The following is a 26716-nucleotide window of genomic DNA, read 5'->3' on the forward strand; positions in this document are numbered from 1 at the left end:
ATTTGGAGTCTCTTTTAGACCTTGCACTCCGTTTCTAGCTCTCTTTTGTGCAACATAAAGCTGATTTTTCTTTTTTTTTTTTTTTTTTTTTGGTGAAAAGACAGTTTTTAAAAGGAGCCACTTAACAGCCAATATATAGGATTTAATCTCAATTATAAGTTGTTTTCTGTGAAAATCTCACCATTTTAATTATTTTTTTTTCTTATGTGGAAGCTCTGTCTCTTGTTTCCCTTGAATCTGCTGAAAGACCAAACTACTTTCTGTATGTACATGACAATGAAACCATCGGGTTGGAGCAGTGGCAGGCAAATGCCTCCTTTCAGAGACGAGCCACCTTCTTCCACCACCAGGGTCTCTGGAGTCCAGGGCTCAGTGCCTTCGAGCTGCACAGTAAAAAAGGCTTTTTCATCATTCTCACTTCATCCAGTGTTAAAGTGGAAAAGTATGATGGTTCAGAAGAATTCAAACATTTCAGTAGCTTTAGTATTGAAGGTAAATTTTACATAATCCTCAGGGATAAACATTCTTTTTCTGTTTGCCTTCAGAGCATTTTCTTTCTTGTATTTCATCAGCAATAGTAAGAAATATTTTTTCCTATTTTTAATTTCTCTCTGTCTTCCACTCTATCTAAAAATGCTATTATTTTCTAACTTTTGCAGATAGGATGGTCACCTTATTGTTGAACTACATTTTCATTGGCTTGCTTTTTCAAAATGAAAGTGGCATATCACAAAAAGATGTATGTTAATATCTCATTAGTAATCTATAGATATCTATTCTTTTAAATGAATTGGGTAATTGTATTGCATCTGCAACTAACAGTATCTTCAATATGTTTAATTGATCTTTTAGGTTTCGGAACAGAGTATATTGTAAAAATGAATAGCTGTTTTTATTGTCAAATCTTGAAGTTTCTTTTAACATGAACAAATTTAAAATACTTGAAACTGAACAAAATCTCACCTATTAGAAAGTTCTGAAAAATTTGTCTGTTTGGTTTTCATTTTTTCATTTATCTAAAGATCCCAATGTGTGTTATAGAAAAGGTTGTACTTTTAAATTGTTTATTGACTATTGAATCAATTAAAAACCCCTTTCTTTCCTTCTCAGAACTCAGTGCTTCTGTGCCTTACAGAAGGATGTGTGAATGGAGATATGAATCTTGTGCTAATCCTTGTTTTAAGACATGCAGTGATCCTGAAGGAATAGCATGCAAATTTCTTCCTCTGTAAGTAAAATTAATCTCATATTACTACTGTATTGTTTTTTGTAATAAGCATACCATATGCTTTCTTAAAATCACTGCTGCTGCAATTTCCATTTAGTTTTACTATCCAGATTTCAATATCATCCTTATGAGAAACTCTCAAAAGTCATGTGAAAACATTTGTTCTAAGCCTCCCATTTCCCACAGTTTGTATTCCCATTTAGATGTGCTTTCCAACACAAGAGTAAGAGGGTTTGTATTTAGCCCAGAGGATTAGCTTCTGGTAGTGGTTAAGTAGAAAGCTGTTAAATTAAATGAAGGCTATTTCCTTCTGTGGATTTATAGTTGCATCCTAAACCAGCACACCATGATGTTAAAACAACTACATCTTTCTGTGTTTATATGACAGAGATCAAAAATTGTAGGAATAGTAAGGGAGGAATACGCCCTCTCCTGCAAGAAGAGGGAACTTTTATACTGGCTGATGCCCACTGGCATGAAGGGAGGGATTTCAGAGGGGTGATGGTAGCTTGGGATTTAGTACACAGATTTCCTATCTCAGTGGTTCTCCCCTGGCCTCTAAACAACCACAGCAAACTAAAAGGAAAAATGCCTAAAAGCTCAAGGCACATTATGGGGGAAAATAGAGGATATTTTAGATTTCAGATTTTCTAGGCATATGCAATTTATGATTAGTAATACTACTAATATGACTAATTTTCTCTCTTGGTATTCTTAGCTTTTTCCTTATGGGAACACTCGTTGTTAATGTCATGATTTTCTTATTGAAAAGTCCCCCAGAATGAAAAAGACATGGGAATATAGTGATTTGTCTGATTCTCCTGTGTTGAAAGGATGCAAGAGAAAGGCTTTATGGAGTCAATCTATATATTTTAATGTCTCAAATGAGCATATTTGGATAAAACAAAAGTCTTGTAGACAAGTTCATAATTCTGTGAAAATCCTTTCTGTTTAGGGATCTAAACTTACATCTGGTTGTGGAAGATAAATGGTCCAAAGCTATCATATTCATCAGCCTATGCAAATAATTATTAACAGTTTAGAAATAGAATTATGCTGCTCAATAACTTTGTGTCCTTGAAATGCCTCAAAATGCTATGTTCATAATTTCATTGGAAAGTTCTCAGAACTCTGATAAGGCATTCTAATGGTTTATTTAGAGAAAGTAAAACAATTTAAAATTAACTTATACTTCTACTGTGGCTCTAGAATTGATTATACAATATTTTAAAGGGTTGAAGGATGCATGCCATACTGTCCCAAAAACATGATCCTTGATGAGGTCACACTTAGATGTGTTTATCCAGAAGACTGTGAGTATACTTTATTATGTTGATCTACTGTTATAAATTACTCCAAGATCCTAGGAAAGGATTAATCAAATGTAATTTTTTTAAAGTTAAATGCTTTCTCAGAACATATTTCTGCTGAAGATTGTTTCTCTTGGACATAGGCTCCATTCTCAGTCATCCAAACTACAGCTTCTGCATTCAAAAAGTTCTATTTTACATTGAATTCTCATATTTCTCAAATAGTGGGTTATATATAACCTTTTGTGATTATGCTATACTCAGAGTAACTATATTTGATTATATAATGCCAGTATATTACACATCTATAAGGGAGGTATTCCAAATGAAAAAATACAGCTGTAGCAAAATGTTCAGTCTTTTCAGAGGATGACACACCACTAACAAATTCAGCTCCCCTATTTTGTAATTTCTGGTGTGCAAAGATACCATATTTCCTCATTCTGTAGGATAAAGAGTTATATTAACATTCAGATTTAGTTTTAATACTGTATCTTATTGTACAAATTTTGAATTAAATATGTTATGCTTGATATTTTCTGGTACAAAGATATCTCATATAATACCTTCTAAGGATGTAATGTACTTATTTCAACATTTTACTATTTTGGATTTACTGAATTTTGTATGGAATTGCCTTGTTGCTCTGCAAAATAAAGATTTTCACCAATAAAAAAAATTAACTACTTTGTTTGCAGAGAAAATTAGAAAACATTTTGAGTCAGCTGAGTTCCCTAAAGTCATCAGACAACCTGGAACCATTGGCAAGATCTGATTTGCTAATATTTAAATGAGATTTGAGTAGAGATTCATTTGCTATTTTTCTATACTAATAATCCATAAAAGACAATTAAACACACATTTTTCCTTTTAGGCATACCTGTGACACCTACAGAATCAGACATTGGACTGAAGCCTTCACTGTTAATCTCTCACATGGGTCCTACCACAGAGAGATTTCCTCAGACACTCCCTGTATTTGTTACTTCAAGGAATAAATCAACTCTCATCGGTGTGACAGACAAAATAACCATAAATGCAAACACAGCTTCAAGGGGAATGAATATGTCGGCACAGTCCATTACAGACTTTTATTCATTGGAAGCTTCTAATGCCGCCACCTATTCAACATTTTCATTACCAAGTACAGTGGAGCCTTCTGATGTACTTCACAGAACAGCCAGCCCTACTGTCCTTTCCAAACCCATCCCTTCAACAGATTTTCCAATTCTTTTTCAAGCCTCAGCAGTCACATCACGTACTGCCCGCTCTAATGCATCTATAACTTTACCCATTACAATAACAACTGCAACATCCCTGCTCAGTGCAAGTCCTATTCCAACACATTCTGCATTATTAACACCCACTTCCCTAATGGTAGTTCCATTTTCACTTGAAACATCAACCACTCAGCTAGGAACAGTTCGACCTTCCTCAGCACTAACAGCTTTAGCCTCCAAGATATCTTTGGTCACTTCTGAGCTGCCTGCAGGGATTGGGAAGAGTAGGAGTCCTTCAGTAAGTCATTCTAAGGTAGCAGAAATATACTCTGAAGTGTCTTTGTCTGCCTCAAGGGCTGACAGAGAAACTTTCACAAGATCTGTATTTCTTCTAGATCCACGACTGACATTAAGCACATCTACTTCTCCTATATCTGCTTTGTCTGTTAGAACTAGGTCTGGCATTAGTCGAACTGCAGTGTACCCAACACCCAGTTCTGCACTGACTTCAGCCGCTCCTCAAATTCCTATGACTACTAGATTTTCTAGCTCTGAGACAAGTGTTCCTCAATTAATCCCAGTTTCATATTTCAAAACAGCAAAACCCTTGTCTAAAACTTCTCTGATATCATTAAATGTGAGCTCTTCAAGATGTTTTTCTCCAAAGCCACTTTCATCTTCAACGACTGTTCCCGAGCAGACATCTCCATTAAAAAAGGGCAGTATTTCTGCTGCTCTGCCAATAATGACTACATCTTCACCTGAAGTTGTTTCTCAAATCCCTAAAAATATTTCAAGTGCTGCAACATGCACAGTCTCTACACCAGTGCATTCTCTGTATACCTCCCTGAAGCCCAAAGCTATGGCAGGTGCCACTGTTGCCTCCAAAAGTTTTTATACAGTGCCTTCTAGTGCCTCCACTCCTCTAATCAATTCAACAATCTTTGATAGGTTTATAATAAGTAAAGCCTCAACAAAAAATAAGCAAATAATGCGCACTGATTTCTTTTCATTGTCATTCATTTCTAAAAAGCCAAAGAAATCTGTGACATCTACAGCCTTCCCTCTCAGGACATTGGTATTACCTCTAAATTCTACATCAATAACTGCTTCAGAACTTACAGAGTACACAAAAAGTTCAGATGTAGAATTGAAAACTGACCCTGTGGCTCAAAGTTCAGGTACTTCCATTTCCAAAAATCCTTCTTTTACAAGGTCATCATCTTTATTTACAACCTTGTTATCAACATCAGAACCATCTTATGTGACACCTCAGACTTCAAGTTCTTCATTGATTCCCATAGTCAGTAGCACATCACCACTAACACAAAATATAAGTGCTACCCAAGCATCAGTTTCAGCTCTAGATACACAAGGAACTTCAAAAATTCCAATTATAGACCTTGCAACTTCTGTGGATTTTTCTAAATGCACTTTAAAAATAACTCTCTCTACCAACTTTTCAGCAGCACTAAAAACATCCATTGTAATGCCCTCTTTACTAACACTTAACACCTCTGAGATCAGTTTAGAAAGCCAGCCCTCTATGCCTTCACCTCCTCCTAAGACCACTCATATCTCTAATGTTTCTCTAGGAAAACAGAGTTCTTCGATAAGTTCTTCAGAAGAAGATGGAGCAATATCAGCCATACCAGCTGGAATCATCACTCAATCCACTACGCCAATGATCAGGACCACAACAGTGAATGCTACATCCTCAAAAGCACCTTATATTTATGCAAAAATGCAACCTAGCTCTTCAGCCAGTTTATTAGTTACTTCAGGCACCACCACCGTAGCCTCTAGGATTACGACAAAAACTGCTGATTCTTTTGTTGTAAATTTGGATTTTTATATGGCTTCAGCTTCAGTTCCTACCACCATAGAAACACACAAATCTCTATTTACAACTGCAGTAACTCAAGCTTCACAGAGCACTAGAGAAACTCCAAAGATTAATGTAATGAAAACAACTGGTACTATGAATCCATTATCACAGATGAAGAGTACCTCATACATGGCATCAGAAGTTAAATACACAACTTCATTTGAAAAAACTGTGGATATTTCAGAAAATGGTCAGATGTCACATGAGCAAAAAAATGCTACCAAGACAAAGACAAACACAACTGACAAATCTTCCCTGTCTTATTTGCCAGTAACTGCACTTCAGAGTCTACTTTTTTCAAGGAATACAACCTCAGTCAAAAACATCTCTATTTCTGGAGTCCTGGATGTAACGACAACAGAAAGATCCAAAATACCAACACAGGAGCCCATTACACCTTATTTTAGTGTAACAGAGGCCACAGAGCTGCAAACCAGAGCTATAATAGATTTGTCTCTTTCTAGTGGTGGAATGGCTCTGCCATCCTCATCAGAAACCATGGCTGTAGCTGACAAGGCTTACTTCGGCACGATGATGCATACACTGATATCTACATCTTCTGAGTGTGTGGTATGATCAGTCTTACTTTCCCCTCTATGTTAACATATATATTTTTCAGTCTATTCTGTTATTCTACATATGTAATACCCGAGATTTAAAATAGTTCATATTTTCTCTTTAATTTACCTGTTTTAAAATTCTCAGTTGTTCTTAGAGGATAGTTTTGTTACTGTTCTTACACTGCCCTGGTATATTCTGCAACTTGGATGCATTGCTCTTAAAAAAATGAGTTTTCTGCATAGCTAAATATATTTCTGAGGTGCTGAAAAAGCCATAATCCTTGGAACTTTGATGTTTCTGAGTAATCTTACCCTGTCTTTCCTTCTTCCAATTGTTTCTTTGTCATAGAGTTTAGAATTATGGGAATGCATGATTTTATGCATGTTTCTTTAAATGCTTCAGATTATAACTGATTATAATATGTACCCTCAATGCATAATGCTTTACATAGGGTATTCCACTGAATCTGGATGGAAAAGGAATGGTGTGGGTGAATGGACATGCACCATTGTCACTGGTTGCAACCACACAAATGCAAGTCATTCCAAAATAACTGATGAGGGGCTGGAAGATCTGCTGATTCTCTCTCAGAGCTGGGGGGTGGACAAGTAATGGCTTGGACTTCATAAGGCCAATGAAGTTAAAGTTGACTCTGGTTGTTTTTTCTTTATATGACAGCCAAGATACCTGGAACCTGTTGACAAATGTAGCCAGTATGTATGTGTGAATACAGCTTGGATGTTATACAATCTTTCAAGGAACTGCCCTAAGGATGTGCAGAAGCCAGATTGTGGTTTTCGAGGAATGCCTGTTCAAGTTAACACTGACAGCTGTTGTCCAGAGTGGGAATGTCCCTGTAAGTCTCTCTTTTATTTTTAAATAAAGTATAGAGCCTTGATCTGTAAATGTCAAGTAATAAATTAAAGGGTTATTACAATGGGAATATGAGGTTAAATATTGGAATGAATTAAAAAGAGGTATTCATCAGCAAAGCAGAATGAAATATACGGAACATTTTGGTACCTTTGAATTGATGTCCTGGAGAATGAAAATATTTTTCTTTTTTAATGAAAACATTGAAATGACATCTCCAGCATGAACACCAGTATTTTTCAGCTGAGACTTTTCAGAATTTTTATCAGTAGAAATGTTAAGATTTCAACATTTTATGAAGAAAAGTAAATTAAATACAAGCTTTTCTGAAAGACAGAACCCCATATTTCATTTAGCTCAGTTTTTATTCATGCTTAGACACTGCAGAAACTGGTGGATAAGCCTGCCAAGGGAACAAAAAGGCTAAAGAAAAGTAATATTTAAAACCTTGCAGCATCAATGAAACCAATATTGCACTTAATATTTTTTTTCAAGATAAGACAGACAAGTCCCTTGTCAGTATCTCAAAAATATAGATATTTTAATGCATATATTTTATCTCACATTGTGCAGGTTCATTAACCTTGCCTGTAAGACATTGACTTAAGTAAAAATGTTCACCAATTTAAACATTTTTCCCTACCCTGGGCACACAGAAGCAGGTTAAGGAATTTCGACTGATTAACCTAAACACTTAATTAGGCTTCTGGCTCAGTATGTTGTCTGCAGAACAAGGTCATCTATCTGTCTATCTATGAATGTATCTGCAAAAGCAAATAATGCTAGAACTGAAAGTTTTTAGAAATGCCCTGTGTTCAGTTTTGTGGTAACCTCATTAAATAACAGTTCTTTTTTAGGTCAGTGTTCTGTACTGTCTGAACTGAGTGTTATTACATTTGATGGAAACAACATAGCCCTCTGCAATATGGCTTCCTATGTTTTAGTCAAGTTACCAGGAGAAATAATTGTTGCTCATATTGAAAAATGTCCTGCTAATCAGGTAAGGTTCTTGCATTTATAATTGTTCCTTGAATTTTTTTGTGTTATAGGTTTGAAATTATGCAAAAATATGTCAATTAAAACTTATACATAAAAGCCACACTCAGTGAAAAATACCCAGTTATTTAATTTTCCAGAAGCATGTTTAATAATGCTGTCTAGATAAAAGAATTATATCTTGAGATAAATAATAATTGTTGTGTTATAAGGAAATTCAAATGTAGACTCCTTTTAAATTATCAGAGGTGAGGTTACTTCTCAATATGCATGTCTCCTTTCAGGAGGCAACAGTTAAAGGCAACAGTCTTGCATTGTTTTAGATGTTTTCTATTAAATTGCTCTCATTTCCAGGTTGCAGTCCAGAGGTGGGAATGCAGAACACATATGCAGATGAGTTTTAGAAGTCTGTAGTTTTAGTTCTAACTTTGGTTCTTTAAGAAATATAATTTGAAAGGTCCTTTCAGCATATGCACTAAATGATCTGGAAAGTGTGTATTTTTTATCACTTGTAATAAAATATATTAGTTTAATTATTTAGATGATTGTAGAAGAACGTTAAAGACAAAGAAAATGGTAACTTATTTTTGCTAAATAAAAATGCTGCTGATTATTATTGAACTTCTAATTTATTTTTAATGTTTTCCAGAGTGCAAATTCAATAAGAAAACTAGTAAGTACTTGCTTATTTTGCTGATTTTAAAATGCATTAATATAAAAAAAATTAATTAATATAGAAAATTCCAATAGCACTGGCACTGAATTAGAAAAATAATAGTAACTAAATTTCCTTGTCACTTTTCTTTCAAGGTGCCACCTGCAAACACTTCAGGGCTCTGTTTTAAGAAATTAAATGTCACAACACACACTTGTCAAATACTTATCAATCGTTTAGCAAGAAAAGTAAGTATATATCAACAGCATGTGTACTCTTAAAGATAGCTGGAGAGCTGTTCTGTTGTAAAATGTGATAAATCAGATTTAAAACAAAACACTACAGGATTAGGATTACTTTTGCAGATTAGTTTCCCAATAATTCATGGTATATTAGAGGCAAAACAAACAATTTACATTTCTGGTAACATGCTTCACTTAAATGCCATTTTTCCATGTCACTTTAAAGTTCTTTTGAGATTTTAATGAAGCTACAAAATCAGTTATGCCTGAGACTATATTTCCAGAAAACCTAGAAGTGATAAATGCTTGAGATACTTTTCTTGCTAGTCAGTAAGAAGTCACAACAGATGACTTTCAATTATTGGAATGAGGTTTTGTTTCATCATATGATATGTGATAAGATTTATTCTTTCCCTAATTAAAAAAGATTTTTTTTTCCACATGCCTACTTCATTTGCAGTTTTTGGAAGTGGCACAAGTGGGAAGCTCTCTAAGGGCTGTGACTGTCATATGTGTGCAGAGGCTGTTAAAGTAGTCTTTTGTTATAAAATAGAAATGCCTATAAAATGCATCATTTCAGTCTGGCTTTGTCTCTAAAATGTGTTTGGTTTCTTTTAGGTAGTTGTGGATTCTGAAATTCAACCATTGCCATTTTCAAGAGAAGGACTGAGTATTCAGGATACTGGTGCAATGTATGTGGTTGATACCCCAGCTGGGATTAGCATCAAGTGGGCTCATATTACAGGCATCATAGATATACAGTATGGATTGCACTCTAACACAACGAGGAAGACAGAAGGACTTTGTGGTGAGGCCATTGTGGCAATTTTTTTCTCATTCAATAACTTCCCAATTGAAATTTGCAACCCCCTTTTGTGTCTGTGACCAGCTGTCCCTATAGCTCTTGTTGTGACCCTCATTAACTCTGCTGACATTCCTATGTAAGAGCCTGTGAAATACTATTCATTAATTAATAATAAATTAATCATTTTGTTTGAAAGCACTGTGTGCTAATAAAGTGCTTTCCAGAACAGCTAGTGATCAGCACATTGTATCTAAATAACTTTTAAAATAATTACTAATTTCTTTTACTTATTTCTGCCTGTTTTAAGTGTTTTGCTGAAGCCAAATAAATAAAAAGACAATTTTTAGTGAAGAAGTGGATGCTAAAGAAATTCAGGTAGTGATAGTATATTTCAGTGAATATGGAGAAAAATCTGATGTTAGCAGTTGCAGCTTATTGCTATGAAAATACTGACAAAAGTTCTATCTTGGGAAGGGTCCAAGTCTTGTGAGGACAGTAAATTAAGAATCTGATTTTGGACCTTTTGAGGCTGAGTCTAGGGTTCAATACTGAGGTGTAATTTCATCATAAATTTTCACTTTCTAGTAGTTTGTAATTTTACATAATCTACTTCATATTGAAAAGGAAAATTAACTTAAAGTCTTTTAAACTGATTTTAGTTTTAAAAGCAAGCAAAGTAATTCAGATATGCTTTATGTGTAAGCATAAACAAATAAAGTCTTTAAAATCAGTTGCTGTCTTCTGCTTGAACAAAAGGAAAGTTCTCCTAAATCTACTGAGAGAAGGTGAAGGCTAGCCCTGCATATTTTCCCAGTATCATGCTATCTTCTCTATGCATGCTGAATGAATGGGACAAGACGAGGGCAAATCTAGAAAGAATTATAGAATAGTTCCTCTTTGTGTTATGAGAATACAAAAAGAGGAAGACTATGCAGACAAATCCAAATTTAGCTTAAAATGTTGCACTATCTGATATTTTGCAGTAAAGTCAGAAGTTTTCTTTAGTGCTTCTTTCCTGTCCTCTGTTTGGGATTGTGCAATCCTCTTCCTCTCATACCAGAAAAAGCTGTGGGACTATGTGGTAAATTTGCTTCATTTTTAAAGCTATACTGGTTCTGCAGTTCTGTAGTATGGCCTTACAAATTCTAGTGCCAGCAGTTTGTGATCTTCAGCAAGAAGCAGAAGTGCTAAGAATATTGGAAAGTGGTGCTACTGTAAACCACTTCTCATTTAAATGCTATCTTCTGTATTTCTCCATGCTGCCTGAATGAATAATAGCCTGCCACACCAAGCTAGTCCAGTTGTAGCAAGGGACCCTGGAGAGCAGGGCTGAAAATGAGGGCAAGGGCTTAGAGTGTGTTTAACAGTGCAGATGGAAAGTGGAAACAAGAGAGGAATTTGCCTGATCAGTTCCTGAGATGTAAAACTAGTATGAAGATTAAAGTCTTGGCATTACTCACTTGTTATGTGCTTAAAGAGATCATGTATTTTAATTTATTTATCAATAAAATAATGAATTCAGGTAGACAATGAATGCCAGGGGTCTGGGAAGGTAGTTTTTTACAGTGGTTTTGTATTAATAACTTGAATAAGGACAATATTTTCTCTAGATAAAGCAATTTGTTAATCAAAAATTCTTTTAATATCTCCTTGCACTTAGACTGTTCAATTAAATCTAAATACAGTGTGAAATCATTGGTGGTGAGCAATTAATCTCAAAACCATCTACTATTACTCCCAAGGAGCTGACTGCCATTCAGTAGAATGAGATCAGAATTTAGCACCATGACAGTGAATTTGATACATTCAACAGCACATCTTGGTAGCAGTTTTTCTCAAAAGTTAATTGTGAAAGGTACAATGGGTTCTATTGTATGATCTTCTTGTTTTACCAAGCCATTGAGCTGAGAACTAAAATCACATGCAGGAGGTTGGAACTACAGTGGACATATAGCTGCTTTAATTTATTTGCTCAGGTGACTGAGTTTCACAGGTCACCCTGATGCAGTGTTGATCAAAACTTATCAGGTCGCTTTTCTTTCCTAAATGAAGGAATGTTTGTGTGTGCTTTGAATATGATGCTCTGTCCCCAGGGGTGTGTAATGGAGATCCTAGTGATGACCTGAAAATGCAAAACATGACCATAATTACAAATATGGAGGAAATTGAAATGTTCATTAAGAGCTGGGAAATTGAGAAATCACTTGATGTAACAACCAGGAGGCCAGTAAGAAACTGCATTGAAGATAACTGCACATACTGTATGGAGCTGTTGAACAGAAGCATTTTCATCCCTTGTCACAAGAAAGTGAGTATGAGGATCAGAAAATTTGCAGCACCAAATCATATAATAGTTGTATAATTAAGAAAAGAGTGACTGCTACATGCACATTTTTAATGTTTTGCTTATTTTTATGATTTGACAATGGAATGGGTGTCTTTAACATCCCTGCTGTGTTGTCCATTGAAAACACACATCTATATTGATCCCTGAGCTATTATGCTTGTTTTTGAAATTACTTAATGGGCATTTCACAAAGGGAACACACTGGATCATCATGTCAAGATAAACACATTCCAGAGATGTTATTTTTATTAAATGCTTGATGAGGATCACTAGAACAGAAAGCTTAATGCTTCTGCTCCACAAAATGGCAATTCATGCAGTTGCAGGCTTATTGGACTAAAGAGATTTCCAGTTAAAATATTTTGACATAGTCAATATTATGCTGACAATTTTATAGCATTTCTTATAGAAATCATTATCATTTGCTTCTACTTTGTAATGGGGATTGTACTTTCTAATGGGGATGTGGCTGTATCATGCAGCTATAGAGGTGGGTAGACCTCTATAGGTCACTAGAGATGGGTAGTGCAGCACAGCTGCTTTCCAGAACAGTAAATGAGGAAGCTCCAAATCTCTGAGGTCTAACTGACTTTTCTGACTTAATTAAAAATAAAAAGGATTAATTACTCAAGGGGCCCTTTCTTTCTGAGAGATAGATGTGTGAAATAGGTTATCAGGTCCTACAGGCACAGAAACAGAGTAAGAAGTAATTCATTCACAGCAGGACTGTATTGAAGGTATAGCAGCAATGTTTAGCTGAGATTGTTCACTTTTAGTTGACAGGGCCATGCTGAAAAGTTCTTCTAAGTACTGATCAGTACTTTTTTATGCTGATCAGTAGACAGAGAATGCAGTCCTAATGAGATTGTCACATGACTGATCAGCATAAAAAATTCTGACAGTCTAAGTTTTGCAGAATGAGTGTTCTGACAAAAAAGATATTTTTAAATTTAGACACTGTTAGCGATTTTTCCCCCTTGTGGCTGTATTGCTTCTCTTCATTGCCAATTTATTTTAGTTACAGGAAGTCCTTATACTTGTTAATTCTCAATTTCAATATGTTCCTAGGTGTCACCAAAGGAATTTTGTGAGAAGATGTGGGTCAACAGTACTAATTTTTGGGACTATGAGTGTGATGCACTTTCTGCATATGTGGCTTTATGCAACAAGCACAACATCTGCATTAAATGGAGGACACCTGATTACTGTTGTAAGCAGACAGCCATATTCTGTACCCTTACATGGCTTTAGTGATGACGTTTTTTAGTAATTGTTTAGTGATAAGTTAAATTTATATTTCTTTCTATTATTCTTGTAAGTAACATCTCATTGTATCACAGTATTGTTAAATCAGGGTACAAGTTCTTAAGATGAGAATACATCATTTAGTCATGAATAAATTTTAATCTCCATTGAATTAGTTGCTTACCTAAAGTACTGTTTAAAGTATAAATGTGTGCTTTCTGTGCTCACTTGTTATTACTGCCTATTTAACCAAAGAAATGCTGAAAGAATACAGAAGCATTCAATATCCTTTTTTATTCCTTGCAGCATTGAGCTGTCCTGAGGGCAAGGAATACCAGCCTTGTGTGCAACCTTGTGAAGCCAAGACATGCTTGAATAAATGGTTCTATGAATATTCTCCCTGTTCCTATTTAAGGGAAGACTGTGTGTGTAAAAACGGCACCATTCTGCATAGAACAGACTCAGACCTCTGTATACCAGAAGAAAAATGTAGTAAGTACAGTAGGACAGAGTAGTGTGACGGTATTCGCAGGAGTCTCAGGATGAGGGAAGAGATGATAAAGTTGATTCTATGTTTCAGAAGGCTTGATCTATTATGATATTTATTATATTAAAAATTATACTAAAAGAATAGAAGAAAGGACTTCATTAGAAAGTTAGTTAAGAATAGAAAAAGAATAAATAACAAAAGTTTGTCCCTGACCGAGACAGTTTAGATAGTCGGACTGTAATTAGTTATTAATTAGAAACAACTATAAAAGACTAATCACAGATCTACTTGTTGCATTTTACAGGAGCAGATAATTATTGTTTACATTTCGTTCTTGAGGCTTCTCAGCTTCTTGAGAAGAAAAAAACCCTAAAAAAAAGATTTTTCATAAAACATGTTAGTGACAAAGTAGTTTTGCACTTATGATGATATTAACTACAGTCATATCAACAGTTCATGGTAAGAGATAAGCTTAAGCTCTGTGTAAATCCTCAGTGAATGTGAATCTGGTAAAGGTCTCTTCAACAGAACCTAACTTTTTCTCAAGTTTAGCAGTTTGTGCTTTCATTTAACTTGGCTTTAAGAGCCAGGGCTGATGTATACCTCTGCTGGGGGAAAAGGGATGGCCATTCTTCTATAGCTCCCAGGCTTTCCTCTCTTGAGAACTTAGGAAGGAATAACATGGGCAGGTTCTGTCCTTTGCCTTCACCCATTTTCACCCACAGAAAAGTATTTATTCCTTTGGGGCTTTTAAGGTCATCAGCCGTTCTTGGATTCTTTTATAGTGATGTTCTGCAGCCATATTATTTTATGCAATAATTTTATGCAAGTCATAGCTACCTGAGCTACTTGCAGGAAATGGGAGCTGTCTGCTTGTTGAAGGGATAGAATGGGTTCCTTTTCTCTTCCAGCATGTACAGATAATAAAGGACAACCCCGCTCTGCTGGGGAGATCTGGAATGGGTCCATGACAGGGTGCTGCATGTATGGCTGTCTAGAAAATGGAAGCATTATTGCTGTAGAGCCTGAGTGCAGTGAGGATCCACCACCAGTCTGTGAAAGAGAAGGGGAAGTTCTACTCCATGTCATTGAAGAGAGAGCTTGCTGTCCCAAGAAAGTTTGTGGTATGTACCACACTTGTTTTCTGTAACAGAAGTATAAAGCAAGTGCTTCACATTCACAGGCAGCTGACAAACTTTAGATTCAAGGTAACATTTTTTAGAACTAATTTTCAAGTACTTGTGGCGGGTTGGGCCAGCAACTGAGGCTTCTATTCTTTATAAGAATTATTCACTGAAATAATTTTTTTCTTAGAAGTACACCAGTTAAACAGAACTTCTGTTAAAAATATTTTTAAAGCTCTTGCGTGGACTTTAACAATGAATTGATTTATATCCAGTGATAAAAGTATTTTAGATATCGTCAGAGATTGCTTGCTTTTTTTCTAGTGCTTTGGTGTGATGAGCAGCATCCTCTGATCTACTGCTGTTTCCCAGAAGCTGTTTTCTGGGAGCTGATCACTGAATACTAATATTCTGCCGAGCCATGGTTGTTAAGAAAAAGAATAAGCTTATTGCTCCTAAAACATTAAACAAAATATACTAATTTCTTCATAACATATTCAAGGAAAATGAGAACATATGGTCCAGTTGATGTGGTGCTTTTGCTTATTAGATGCCTGTAACCAATGCTGTATTGTCAATATGCTCAAGGAATATCAGTGGGACATTATAGCTGACTTCATGCATAGGGAGCAGAGGAAGTAAATACCAGTTTGAAGAGGGATATTACTGCTTGCTTGGGTGGAGCTCAAAAGTCTACATGATGGTATGGAGTGAACTTTAATCTTTCTTGGCCTGCTCTTGTTTTGTGGATCTCTGTATTAGATGGTATAAATAGATTGAACTATAGGACTTGCGCTAGTATCTGTTTAAAGACATCAAAATTGTTTTTTTATCCCACAGAATGTAACATGTCTTTGTGTGATGCCATTATTCCAACATGCAAACCCAATGAAAAATTAGTGGTAGGCTACCAGCCCCTGTCCTGCTGCCCACAGTACCGATGTGGTAAGGGAAATACAAAACCACAGTTAGAGGAAAGTTTTCCATACTTGTATTATATGTTAGAACAAAATCTGCATTACAAGTTGTCTTGATTGTTAATAGAATGGGGCACTGTAAATAGCACCAGGCAATGATGTATGGTTTTTTTTAACATTCTCCAGTATTTTTTTTTGTCTTTGTCTTTTGTGTTACTTCTGATTTACAGTCAATTTGGGGTATTTTATTTTACTTAGCATATGAAGAATATATTTTATTTATCTTTTTCATATTCCGTCAATGACTCCTTTTAAAACAGTGCTTGTTTCACATCCTACAGAATGTGATCCTTCAGTTTGTTTTAATGCCTCCCAGCCTGACTGCAGAGAAGATCAGTTTGTTGTTGAGGCAAAACAGGAAGATCCCTGTTGTTTCTCTCATCTCTGTGGTAAGATGCCTCTAATATTTTTGGAATAGTCAAGTATTTACAAAAACAGACTATAATTCTAAAATGAATAACTCTAGGCAGGAATTCTTAGAGTGAGACTTCAGACAGATCTGATGGACTGGAGCATAATTATTCTTGTGTTTGGGGATCTTTTTTTTTCCAACATAATTTTGAACATCATATTTGAACTTTGTTTAGCTTTAATATCCATAAAATCCTTAATAGTTCTATTATCTGAATAACAAATGCAGTATTACTTTTCATATAGTTCATTAGATGGAAATCACATGTGCTACCTTTTTATTATTTTAAACTTTGTACATCTGTTGTTTTTTTTTTTTTTTAATTTATTTAGTTTGTGAATCCTGTATTGAACCTGTTCCCTTGTGTCGTGAAGGGGAGATTCTCACTGTAGACCTTAATACCATACACTACTGTTGTCCTCATTACTACTGCGGTGAGTGCAACTGTTGTGAGTTTGATCTGTCACCAAATCCAGTAAAAATGACAGTGCATGGCTGTGCAGAGATTTGTTTAGGTTTGGCAATTAGAGTGGGCTTCAGGTATAGACTGAGAGGTTGAAATGAGGGTGTAGAGGTGCTGGATTTGACACAAAGTTCTTGGTATGCCCAGTAGTGGTCTAACAAACCTAGTCAGTGGAATCTGGAGAGGTTATTCAGTTCACTAGACAGAAATATGGTTATTTCCACAGTGATTTAAATACCAATATATTAATGTGGCATTGAATCCCATCCTTGGAGTACGAATATACAATTTTTCATATATTAAAACACATTTAATAAAACAGCTTCCATGCTGGTTTTCCTCTGTTGTACAATTCACTAATGTTTAGGCAGTTTCCTTGCGCTTTTAGCTCCTAGGGAAAGGAGTAGATCAAGGGTTTCAAATACTGCTGGGTAGACAACTCTTCAAATAATGAGCAGGCACAAGAAAAATATTTGCAGTATAACCTAGTCCTTTTCCTAGTCTCATAAAACACATACATTTTGCTATACATTTTAAAGTAACATCTAAAAGTACAACTGCTTAATTAAGATTAACTTTCATCCTATTGCAGTCTTTCAGGGCAATTTCACATAATTAAATTGACTTCCACTAAGTTTGGAGTTTAGTAATTTTTGCTTCAGTTGTTTCTGTACTTTGGTCTTTTCCTTTTCCTAACACTTTTACCCAGATAAAATTTTCTGCAAAGGCCTTTGGCATTTATTTTCCCACTTCTGGCAGGGAGAAAATTAGATCTTAGTGAACGATCTTCTTTCACAGGCAGTATTTTCTTATTAGCATCATACCTGGAGGGCAGTTCCCTCGAGTTATGTTACAGAGTGCACTTTGCAGTACATTTCAAGTCCATGCTTCTTAAATACTATGGTTTTAGTTGTCTTTGGTACTGTTTATTGTCTTGAGTAAAGCAACTTTGAAGTAGGAAGAATATTAAATGATTCCTGTTTGATATTCTCTGAAAATTTAAACATGTTCTAAGACAACTAAAATCACTTTTGAAAATTTGTGTTTTGTTTTTCATTCCAAGTATAGTTCAGATACTTAAGAAACACATTAACATTTATATAAAATGAAATTATTTTAAAAATAATTTATCAAAAGTAATGTAAGCTGAAAAACATGAAGGAAAGTTGAATAAATTCTCAAATGTCTTTTCCCCTCATTTAGTTTGTGATGAAAATCTTTGTTCTGAGCCTCCTATGATTTGCACAGATGACATGACACCTGTGAAGGAAAAAATACTTGGGCAATGTTGTCCGGAATGGCACTGTGGTAATTACTGCTTTATTGCTTAGTCAACTCTTAACCAAAACTAACAATTAGCTAATTAACACGGATTTCTTTATCTCCTCAGAATGTAGTTGTGAAAATGCTACCATGCTGACCTGTAAATTGGTAAGTGGTGTCTTTTAAATACTGTTGGTAATGGTGTTGAGCTGTCTTGCTCCTCTCTTTTACACTCCTTGTTTCAGTTAGTTGTAAAGAGTGGACAGGGACAGGGTGGGATTGACCTGCAGTCCCAGCTCAAGCATGTAATTCCAAGTGTTTGCATAGTTCTGTCAACCATTCCTTGGAGAAATTTCACTTTGTGTGTTGTAAGGTGGAAAAAGAAAAAAAGCAATGGTAATTTTATCCTGTTTAGTGTTGACATGAAACGATGCTAGTAAGGCTTTCCACATAAATAATTCACATTTAAAAAATAATTAATGAGGTTTGAGCTATATGATTATATGTATCATCTGAAGAAATATGTCATTTTGTTAATAATTTATGCTTTTGATTAAAATTATTTAACTTTGTTGAATTTTGCTGATATGAGAAGTCATGAATATTTTGCTCTTCATGTAATTTTTCATAATAGGGACTAAAAAAAATGAGTGAACGTTCAAACTCCCATCAATACCATAGTGACCATATTTTCCTTATCCAACGCCTGAAGTTTTTTCCTCATGTGAAGACAGCATAATGTAAAGTCTATTGAAGAATTTTAGATTTAAATAGCTTTCACCAATCTTTCGGAAGAAAATCCTTAGGAGGCAATCTTTTGCTAATATATTTATTATAGAAATAACTTTGTATCTCAGGAATAAATACTGTTTATTGACTCTGCTATTCTATGTACCTCTACAGAAAATGAAGTGTTGTTTTCTGCTTTAAGAGATAACTACACTGAATAACTCTGAATATGCTTCTGTTTCTTGAGTACATTGCAATTTTCCTCTTTTAGGAAACCAAAGGTGGAAGTGATGAAAGTAATATTTTACATTTTTAGAGAAAAATTGTCTGTGTAGCACTGCATTTAATTGTGTATGATTTTGCAAACTTTTATCTTTCTGTACTCAGGGAGAAGTTAAAAAAATAGATAGCAGTGTTTCCAGTGCTTGTGGATGCACTCACTATATTTGTGGTAACTTTTTATATTCCTCATTGTTGTGTTTTGTTTTTTAGCTAAAAGGGTGTGCAAAGAAAGCAGAACTAAGGTCATTGTCACCTTCTCAAATGTAAATGCTCTTTTATCTTAATTTGATGTGTGTCTATCTAGTTATGCAATGATAGTCTCTTCTGAATATGGTGCTTTGCCTGCTATCCCATCCATTTTGTGTCTGCTCTGGCAGAGTGTGGCAGTGTTGTAGGACTGCCCATGCTTTCAGAGTCAGGTACAGTCTCTCTGGTGAGAGACAAGTAGGAAACAGGCTGTGAATGGCAGCTGAGTGTGAGCAGGGCAGCTGCTTCTAGTCTGCTTTCCACACAAATGAGACGAGATCTTGCACAGAGCAACAGACCTGTTCAGCCAGCACAAGAGGAGGTAGCCAGTCTCAAGGTCAGAGCTTTACTCCCTTTCCTCACTCAGCTACCCATGTAGAGTAGATTTCAGCTGCACTGAAATCTACTGCATGGTGCTGCAGAGGCAAGGTGCAGTCCTGGCAGCAGCCCAGGCTGAGCTGCCTCCAGGAGCCATGCACATATTTACAGTACAGCTTGAGCAGATTACTGGATCACAGGTATTTGCAGACAGGGTAGTTTAATTGACAGAAAAGCCACATTTTGTGATCTGCAGACTAGCTGAATGTTAAATATATGAACACATTTAAAATAAGAACAACAGACTTTTTAACTTCGATAGTAGGAACACTGTCGGTTTTAGGCAATTTTGCATTTTGCTGTATTTTCTAAAACCAAATTATCATTCCTCCTGCTCTTGTTTAGTAATTAAAACCACAAACCAATCAAGTCTAAAAGATAGAATACTTTTGCATTGAATAAGATTTTGCCCTACTTCTGTCTTACCAGTGGTTCTGTTTATTTGTGTCATGATTCTTTTTTCCCCCTCTGGTAACATCTATTTATTTTGCTTTTAGAGAAGGATGATGTGTGCATCTTCCAAGAGGTCACAGTACTGAATCCTGGACAGTCAGTGATCCAGTACTTGGATGGAGACCTTTGTTACACTGTAAAGTGTTTACAAGAAAAAGATCAGAACACAGGCTACAATGCCATGCATTTCACAATGATGAACTGCTCCCAGCAATGTGAAGCTGTGAGTATTCTAAACATACAGGAATGATGCAATTTGTGAACACAACTGCACAACTAAGATAAAAGTTTTAGTGAAAACTTTTACTAGTCCTGTTTACTCAGCAAGAACCTGAGAACTTAGCAGCAATGATGTGTATCATGTGTTTACACAATTATTTTGAGAAACAGTTTCTAGCAGCCTATGTAAACAAATCTGTCTGTCCATCCATCCATCCATCCATCCATGCATCCATTGTTTTCCTTGGTGTTTTTAATTTCAGAAATCAAAAAATTTTCATATAATGGATGTTTAAAAAGTGCTAGCTTGTCCATTTCCATTTCCTTTCTTTCCAGCATCAAGTATATATTCCTTCCTTCAGTCTCCATACTTGTTGTGGTACGTGTCAAAATGTGTCCTGCTCTTTTCATGCAGAGAATGGAACATTGATTTTGTATGAGGTAAGTGCCTCTGAACAGAGATAAGAAGTAACTGTAATGATACAATAGACAGGAGTCTGACACGCATTTCTGAGTTAACTCATGCTGTCATTGTAGCTTCACACCTCCTTATTGCTGGTTACATGCTTAGAGACTATTTATGATGCATGATTGGAAATGAGTGTGTTTATCTAAAAACCTGCCATTTCACACATGTAAATATCTCATAGCTTGTAATATTTGCTGCAAAGATCTGCAAATGTAATCACTTAAGGCTGGATATGCTCTAACTGCAGAGCAGGGTTCAAATTGTAACTCTGTGTTAGGTACTGTGATTTAGATGTTTTGAGAGCTTCTAAGCCTACATCAGGACTTCTAGTCCCCCTCTTATGAGGGCCACTCTTCTCTTCCTGCTAGTTACTACAGAAAGGAAAAGTGCAAATTGAGGCTCCGGGGTTCAGGATCTTGATGGTGTGCTCCAGCATCCACATACACAGAAATTTAGATGTGACCATCACTTGGTTCATACTTCCAATTGATTTCAGAGCAAAAGAAATGACTGAACTGGCACAAAATCCTTTCATTCTGCAGTAGGGCACCCATGCTCAACAGTGTGCTCAGCATGCAGTAGAGCCATGGCTCCAGGAAGGAGTAGACTCTGGTAATTAGAGGATGGTCTTTCCTTTTTACCACCTACAGGTGGTCTGCAGCGTACTTTCCACTCCAGTAGATGCTACAGCATGAGGGCCCTACTTTTACAGGCATTTCAGGTTGGAGATAAAGCTGAAGTGTCTTGGCATTCCTAACAATGGCTTTGTTTTATACATTCAGGAAGGAAGTACCTGGACCTCCAACTGTACCAACTACAAATGTGTAAAGACTGCTGCAGGGGCTATTGTACTGGGGTCAAGTGTTGTCTGTCCCCCATTTAATGACACTGAGTGCACAAAGGTTTGTACTTTGAGTAAGGTAAGTGACAATAATTGCTCTGGAGTTTGTCTTACATTCCACAATGCAGGCAAACTTCATGCACTTTCTTTAAATTAAAAAAGTGGTAAGTAAAAACATGTAAATGAGAAATTTGCAGTCATTTCCTATACTCCTGTTTTCTTTCCAACTGATAAAGTATCTGTGAGGAGTGAAAAAGTTTGGCTTGGGTATTGTTGATGACTGCTTTTAGAACTGGAATCATGCTTGACATACCGCTATAAAAAAATCGCTATGTCTTGCCCTTATTTTGGAATAATACTTTGCCAAGTTCATAGAACACACACAGAAAATAAATCATATCAATAAATCAAAAAAATGCTCCATATAAATGTCAGCTATATTAAAAAGCCCTTAAGTTGTGCAATGATTAGGGAGATTGAGTATAAATAAACTTTATTAGTTCTTAAACTAAAATTTGTGAAAGCCAACAAAAAATATCCAGGGTATCTACTTACATCATATATTTAAAAATATAAAGGTGGCATATCCATAAAAACTGCTTTGAGGAACATGTATTCTTCACAAAGATTGCATATTTGTTTACAGTTTAATTTCTAATTTAATAATTCTCTGAATTTATAATATTTGTCAAATTTTTCACTTGCAGTACATTTTATATTTAATATGAGCTATAAATAATAGTAAATATATATGTAGAAAGGATAAGTACCATTGTTGCCTTGGCTACAGATTATGCATTTAATACTAGTCCTACTTATCCTTTCCCTTTATTAGAAAAGTTCTTATTTCTTCCAGTCCTGAAGAAAGTATTCTATTTAAAAATAATGCCTGTACTACTTTGAGTTAATGCTTGAATTTCTTCCTTGGAACCATTCTGACACCTTTTATTAGGTTAAGATTTTACAGAATGGATCCCTAAAATTAACTTTCTTAATCAGTCTGACTTGTTTTTGAGAGACGCTGAGCATAGGCTTGAGCCAGTAGCTGAGAAGAAAGCTTTTCTCACAGGCAGTTCAGGATAATTCAGGAATATCTGAGTTTAAGTGCTCTTTTAAGAAATTCTTGAACAACTTATTCAATGTAGCAAGGTAAAAATCATATGCTTGCATAAAAAGATAAAAGCTGAAAAATGTTTGTGTTTTGTCTGTTCTTATCCTAAGATAACATCAGCAATAGATAGCATCTATTTATCTTCTGTAGTCTGCTTGATATGCAGATCTGGGCTACTCACATGAATTTTTGAAACTATCCTAGTAAAACTCCTTGGTGGGGAAAGAGATGGTAGTAGATGATATAAAACCATGCTGATAGAAACTAAGTGACTTCTTTGAAGGAAACTAGATTAGATGTCATCTGAACACAACTGAACTTTTCATCAGTGATGAGCTCATTTTCAGTGTCACAGGCTGTAAAGAATTCATGAAACAAACCTTCAGCACATACATGTCTGTGTAATTCTGTTGATTTCAGTGGTGCTACTTTGTATTAGTTTGATATCTTTAAAATGTGGAATATCTTGAGATAAAATTTCCCTTTGCTTTGGGCCCAGACTTTTTGCTATATTCTGCTTTTATTTTCCTAGAATGGAGGAATTGTGCAGACGTATAATGATGGCTGCTGCAAGACCTGTAAGTGATGAAGGCTGCAATGTGTGCTAGCTTAGCTTTGGTTTTGGAGGGCTTATTTTTTAACCTCTGTTGCTGGGACATAAAGAGGGGAAAAGCATGCAGTTCCCCCTACAAATCTCATAAAATTGTTGTAGTTACCTAACAACTCTTAAAAGATCTTACTTAATTTGGCTGCTGACTTAGTGATTTTTAACATTATTGTTCTGGAGTATAATCAAATCTCTCCAAATATAACCCATGGAAGATTAAAACTATATAAATTAAAACAATTAAAACAATTAAAAAATTCTCTAAATTTGGCTCTCAAATAGTGCTATATGATCTTCACCTTAAAAGACAAGAATTTCCCTCTTAAAAGTGATTCTTGATTCAATGACATTTTGCAATGCGTCTTCAAACTTAGCAAATTATTCTGTATCCCTAACACGTGTTTTCTAGGTCCAAAATATTGGAATTTTTTTCTTAAATCCCAAATGAGGAAAAATTAGAGAAATATTGATGATAGCAATGCTTATGTAAAATCAGCCCTTTAATATCTGGTAATACATTCACATTTTCTGTGTGTAACTTCAAAATATGATTAAATGTGACTCAAAATGACATTAAGGTTTCACAATTTATGCAATTTTAAAAATAGATTGAGAACTAACTGGTTTTCTCTGTTATTTTGACTAGAAAAATTTTTATTATCTACTTATATAATTATGCGTGTGGGTGTGTATATATATATGTTTATGTTTTTTAAAACTAATTTTGTAGAGAAAGGACAGAAAATCTAAACCCTCTGTTTTGGCCTTTTTAGTGTTTAACATTAGAATAACAGCAAATTAGTCTTTGGAATTTTTGTATACAAACATTTACATAATATAATTAAATAGCAAGTTGCAGACTTATAACCATATATTGCACTGTTATTATGTAAAACAGAAGTGCAGTATAATTTGAAAATAATTTGGAGAAATAAGGGGAAGCAGTGATATTTATAAAATACAGAACAATGCCAAGTTTCCAAGCAATATGAGGTTTAGAAAGGAAACTGCAAATATTGTTGTTCCATTGCAACCAAAACATGGAAAATTAAAGGTATTTTAATGCAACAGAATATGTTTTATTATTGAGAATCACCATAGAGAAGTAGCACAACAGAATTGTATCAAAATCTTAATAATCAATAATCTTTATCTCATGAGATAAACTGTGGAAAAAAATCTGTCGTCGTTCCCCCCCCCCACTAAAAAAAAAAAAAATTAGGTTATCATTATTTAGAAAATTAGTCTTAAAAATTATTAAAATTATTGACTACTGGTTCTCTGTTGACCAGGAAGATTTATAATTTTGGCCATATTCTGTGGCCTCAGGAAAGGCATTGTTATACTTCAGAAATACTTGCTGAGGTGGCTGCTAAAACTGCCAGATATCATTAATACAATTATATGCTATTTTATTTTATTTTTTTTTATTTTTAACTAAAAGCATGTGCCCTGTGGTGAAGCAGTTAAGATAAGAGTACTTATGAATAGAGCTTGCAGCACACTGGGATTTTAATGGGAGCAAATAACTTTTCTGAAAGAGCTTGATTTAATGCATGCAAAGTGGGTGCATATATTTAATTCTTACCTTGCCATAGACAGACTAATTCCAAAAGTTTGGTTTCAAAGTAAGCATTCCAGTTTTGTGTTAACCAGGAGAATAATAAAGTCAGGCCATCTTTAGTGAGACTTGAAGCAGCTGCAGAATTTCTAAATTGTAGAAGACTAACAGGAAAGCTCATCACTTTTTGCTAAAAGAAAAATTGCAGTTGGCAGTGTAAGAATTAATGAAGTATCATTTATACAGAAATGTTTTTATTTCATGAGAATCTTCTATTCCTAATGATTCTGCCAGGTTCTGGATTGGGTCTATTACCCTTTGCCATTAGTCCAGTAGTGCCTACTGATAGTATTAATTGTGAACCAGGTATTATTTTTAATAATGTATTTTCTTTCTTTTTTTTTTTTTTTCTAAATAATATAAGCACTGCTTGATATATGTGTCATAGCTGTCATCATTATTGGATATTATCATGCAGTTAATGGTTCTGGGCCTGATACTGAGAGATGCTGATCCACTGCTGGCCTCCCAAATCAGTGGTTTTCTAAAGCCTGGTTAAGATTCACTGCTCAGCACCTGTCAGAATTAGGCTCATCCATTTCTGGTATATGCTGTTGATGGTTATTCCTGCTGCTCATTGTTGAAACTGGTGCTATCACATGAACTTACATTACAGGATACTTTTAATAAGAAATGTTACTTAAAAAAAGATCATAATTATGAATACTGTTACCATGAGATTCTAAATCTGATCCCAGGTCTCTAAGTTTAATGATGGAAATCTTTTGGCCTTAAAATAGAGCAAGAATGTGTGTATTGTCCAGTCTCACCTTGCAGATATGGATCTATGCTGTATTTCCTCTTTGTCACAAATAATATGTTTTACAGAGTTACAAAAATATTGAGGCCAGGGTGGGGAGAGTGACACGACACATCCAATTACAACCCCATGGCAATACAGACTTTTTATACCAGAAATTACAGGATGTTACAGAACTGTTGCAGTACACTCAAAATTCTTTGCTTTTTAGGATAGATGAGTCACAAAAACTCCTTCCTCTAATAAGGAGTGAGTAAAAAAGCACATCTGATATTGAAATGCAGATCTTTACAGTTCAAGGCTGGAGAGAGGAAAGTATAGCAGCAGAGCTTTTGTAAGACATTCTCATGCTGAAATGTTAGATATACATCTCTATATGACTTGTAGCAGTACAAGGATTGCACTGTCTTCATATAAGCTGGCAAACACTTTCAGATTGAAACATCACAGAAATTTTTTAAGTGTTTCTGAGGGAGGAAAAGTGAGATGCTATAGTCTAACAACTTCTCTCCTACAGTGATCTGCTAGCTCAGTAATAGAATTTTATTTGATTCTTTAATGCACCTGTTAAAATCTAGCTGTACTCTGCAGTCAGCTTAATTTTCAGTACTTAATGGAGCTGTGCCTGCAGAATATTTTGGTTACTCAGAGATCATTTATCTTATAAAAATGCTCTCAAGCTTCTGGGGAACAAAAGAGTTGTTTTTCTGTACCCTCAACCTTGAAGGAAGGTCAAGAAACTACTGAATAGTGCTTATTATTTTTTATGCTGTATGTCCAGAATGGTTACACAGCAAAACTAACAGATCATTTTGATGGGTAGTGGATAAGGAGATCTAAATAACTGATGTTAAACAGATAGTAATCATGGTATGATACAGAGTAAAGCATGAAAAATTAT

General features: G+C 35.1%; 1 protein-coding gene across 1 annotated transcript in view; it reads left to right on the forward strand.

The window, feature by feature from the left end:
- Positions 1-26716, forward strand: part of OTOGL (otogelin like) — a 90811-nt gene that overhangs the window by 59651 nt on the left and 4444 nt on the right. Inside the window, exons 35-57 of the mRNA XM_050969903.1 lie at positions 214-492; positions 1111-1228; positions 2462-2541; positions 3413-6216; positions 6886-7063; positions 7938-8080; positions 8726-8749; positions 8887-8979; positions 9592-9781; positions 11872-12086; positions 13194-13335; positions 13677-13862; positions 14772-14984; positions 15825-15929; positions 16243-16350; positions 16706-16807; positions 18040-18144; positions 18227-18267; positions 19216-19279; positions 20232-20410; positions 20743-20847; positions 21658-21777; positions 23360-23405. Of these exons, the coding sequence (XP_050825860.1) occupies positions 214-492; positions 1111-1228; positions 2462-2541; positions 3413-6216; positions 6886-7063; positions 7938-8080; positions 8726-8749; positions 8887-8979; positions 9592-9781; positions 11872-12086; positions 13194-13335; positions 13677-13862; positions 14772-14984; positions 15825-15929; positions 16243-16350; positions 16706-16807; positions 18040-18144; positions 18227-18267; positions 19216-19279; positions 20232-20410; positions 20743-20847; positions 21658-21777; positions 23360-23405 (5640 nt within the window). The remainder of the gene's footprint in view (positions 1-213; positions 493-1110; positions 1229-2461; positions 2542-3412; positions 6217-6885; positions 7064-7937; positions 8081-8725; positions 8750-8886; positions 8980-9591; positions 9782-11871; positions 12087-13193; positions 13336-13676; positions 13863-14771; positions 14985-15824; positions 15930-16242; positions 16351-16705; positions 16808-18039; positions 18145-18226; positions 18268-19215; positions 19280-20231; positions 20411-20742; positions 20848-21657; positions 21778-23359; positions 23406-26716) is intronic.

Source organism: Serinus canaria, chromosome 1A (assembly GCF_022539315.1).
Source record: "Serinus canaria isolate serCan28SL12 chromosome 1A, serCan2020, whole genome shotgun sequence".
NCBI lineage: Eukaryota > Metazoa > Chordata > Aves > Passeriformes > Fringillidae > Serinus > Serinus canaria.